We start from the raw sequence: 2,605 nt of genomic DNA on the forward strand, positions 1-2,605 counted from the left end.
GGGGGGGACACACACACACATATGTGCACACAACTGAATATGGGCGAGCAGCAGCGGTACGAGGTAGCCCATGCGCCGGCGATAACAGCTGGCTTCAACTGCAGAGACATTTCTCTTCGTTTCTTTTTTATCTTATGCTCGCTTCTTTGCCAACGTCGTATGTCGGCGTGTAGCTTCTGGTGGTTTTTTGGGAGAGGCTTTCACCTCTTAACGGACTCCACTGCAAAACACACACACACACACACACAAAAGACTGACAGACAAGTAGGAACTCTTTGCGCAGGAGTAAAGAAGGTGTGCCCTTCATAGTAAAGCTTCCAGCAGTGACAAAAGAAGGAAGGAAGTAAAGAAGGCAGCAACACGAGTGATACAGTAGGGTTGATACAGACTGAAGAGGCGTACCAAACGCAAGAATAAAACGGACGCACCCGGTGGACACTTCACTTGGAGGCAGTGTTGCCGCAGCTGCTAGAACCCACAAAATATTTTCCTTCTTCATGCCCGTCTGGCCTGGGACCTTCATCCAAGCTCCTATGCGTGGCGGCATGAATGAACGGCGCGAGCCTCTCCCTGTCTGGGCTCCAAGGGTTTGGTTAGCCACGAATCAGCACGACTTTTGCCGACCCGTTATCCTAGACAACAGTAGTGTGGTGCGTCCAGCCACGGCCTACCGCGAAATGCTGCTTTCACAAATGCGCGGAAACAGCACGTTGGATGCATCGGCGCCAACTGAGCATTCAGAGGTTCGGCGCATCGGGGCAATCATTTCCGACAGTAATGACGGAAACACCAGCAGTGAAAGCGGTAATCGCCTCCTGGTGCATCGTGGGGGGGGCACAGCAGCAGACACCCCAGCAAGCGCACCGTTCAGGTATTCGTCTCTGGTCGCGGAAGGAGTCGAGCCTCAAGGGAACCTAATAGGGTACGCATACGGCGTTCCAATGCCGCCGCCGCCGCAGCAGCAGCAGCACGAGGCCCCGCAGCCTGTTTGGTATGTTGAAAGCAGCCGTTTTGTTCCGACATCACATATCGGCAGTACCGCTTTGTACGCCTCAATGTCACAACAGCAGCGCCAACACCAGCAGCAACGTCAGCTTCAGCAACATCATCACCAGCAGCAAGAAAAGCACGAAATGCGGAACAGCGAGGCTTCTGCGACGTTTTCTTCGCGTGGAGGAATGGGAGCGCATCCGCGATACGAAGACCCATACGCGCGGGGGCCCTCGAATTGCCGAGGGGCGACCCCGAACGCTGTCTACTCCATACCATTTCGGCGTGCCGCCAACGCGGCGCCGTCCGACGCACGTGCAACACATGCGGCACCCTTTTCCGTGGGTGGGGCTCCCCTTCACTTCCACCTCCACCACCACTATCACCACCGCCCGAACCCCGCGCCCACGGCACCACCACCGCAATCACCACCACAGTCACAGCCGCAGCCGCAGCCACAGCCACAGCCACACCCGCAACACCACCAGCTGGACGCGTCAGCAACAGGGCAGGCGGACAGCACACCGGCGCGACAGGTGCGCTTGCAACAGGAGGCCACGTTTTTGGGTCTATTTGAGCGCCTAGCCTACCGCTCAAACACTCGTCATCCGCGTGACGCTTCGTCAGGCACCACAAGTGGCCAGCGGCGGGGCGAAGCCATCCGCCACGATCGCGCTCATGTTCCAAACGGTGAGATGCGTTCTGCGCGTACCGTAAACTCCGCCACGCTGTCAGCGCCGCCGCTGGGTTTCTTTCGGTTACGGCCAGGGACGCCACCGCCGCCACACACCTTGGCGCGTGACGCCCACGCGCCACGAACACATACGCATTCGGCTCATGCCCGAGACTCGGCGCATATGGCGGAGGGATACATGTTCGAGGCTGCCCTTGCCCCTGACGTGGACAACATGACGTATGAAGAGTTGCTGGATTTGGCGGAGCGCATCGGACGTGTCGAGCGTGGCGTGCCACGTGAGCGGCTGCGTCAGTTGCGTGTGGTGCTGCAACCGTACCACTTTGGACCGACTTCATCATCCAGAGAAGCGGCTTTGCCACGAGCACCACCACCTCAGCGAAAGCAAAACCAATCAAACGATCCATCACAAGATGAGGATTCTATTACCTGCTGTGTTTGTCTGGATAATTTTTCTGTTGGGGATGCGGCCATGCAGCTGCCCTGCTGCCGTCATTTCCTTCACAATGGGTGCGCGGGTCGGTGGTTTGAGGCTCAGTTTCGCTGCCCAATCTGCAATCGTGATGTACGCAATACGGAATAGTTAGGTCTCCGTCGATGTACCTTGGATAGACCTGTAATAGGGCGCACTATGGTTTTCTGGCGCACTATATTATCACTTTTTTTTTTCTTTTTGCTGTTTGTAGTTGCTCTGTTTCTCCGGCGAGCCAGGCGGCAACGCGGCCCGGGTACACACTCAACCGCCTCACGAAATACGGTTGTTCTCATACCTTTTTGTTTCTCTCTCTCTCTCTCTCGCACACAGACTTATTTACGGAGTCTTTCTTGTTCTTTCCGCTGGTGTTTACAAAGGGGCACGCATGCCCTTCCCTCCTCCCCACGCCTCCCTCTACCTGGTTTTTTTTTTTTTTTNTCCTCCCC

The 2,605-nt window shown here is 56.3% G+C and overlaps 1 protein-coding gene across 1 annotated transcript; it reads left to right on the top strand.

The window, feature by feature from the left end:
* Window positions 1–533: 533 nt before the first annotated feature.
* DQ04_14291000 (Zinc finger (ISS)) lies at window positions 534–2,267 on the top strand (the record flags this gene model as incomplete). Its single annotated transcript, XM_009317117.1, has 1 exon — window positions 534–2,267. The coding sequence occupies one exon, from the start codon at window positions 534–536 to the stop codon at window positions 2,265–2,267; it is 1,734 nt and encodes a 577-aa protein (XP_009315392.1).
* Between the last annotated feature and the right edge of the window lie 338 nt (window positions 2,268–2,605).

Source organism: Trypanosoma grayi (genome assembly GCF_000691245.1).
Source record: "Trypanosoma grayi strain ANR4 Tgr_1429_V1, whole genome shotgun sequence".
Taxonomy (NCBI): domain Eukaryota; phylum Euglenozoa; class Kinetoplastea; order Trypanosomatida; family Trypanosomatidae; genus Trypanosoma; species Trypanosoma grayi.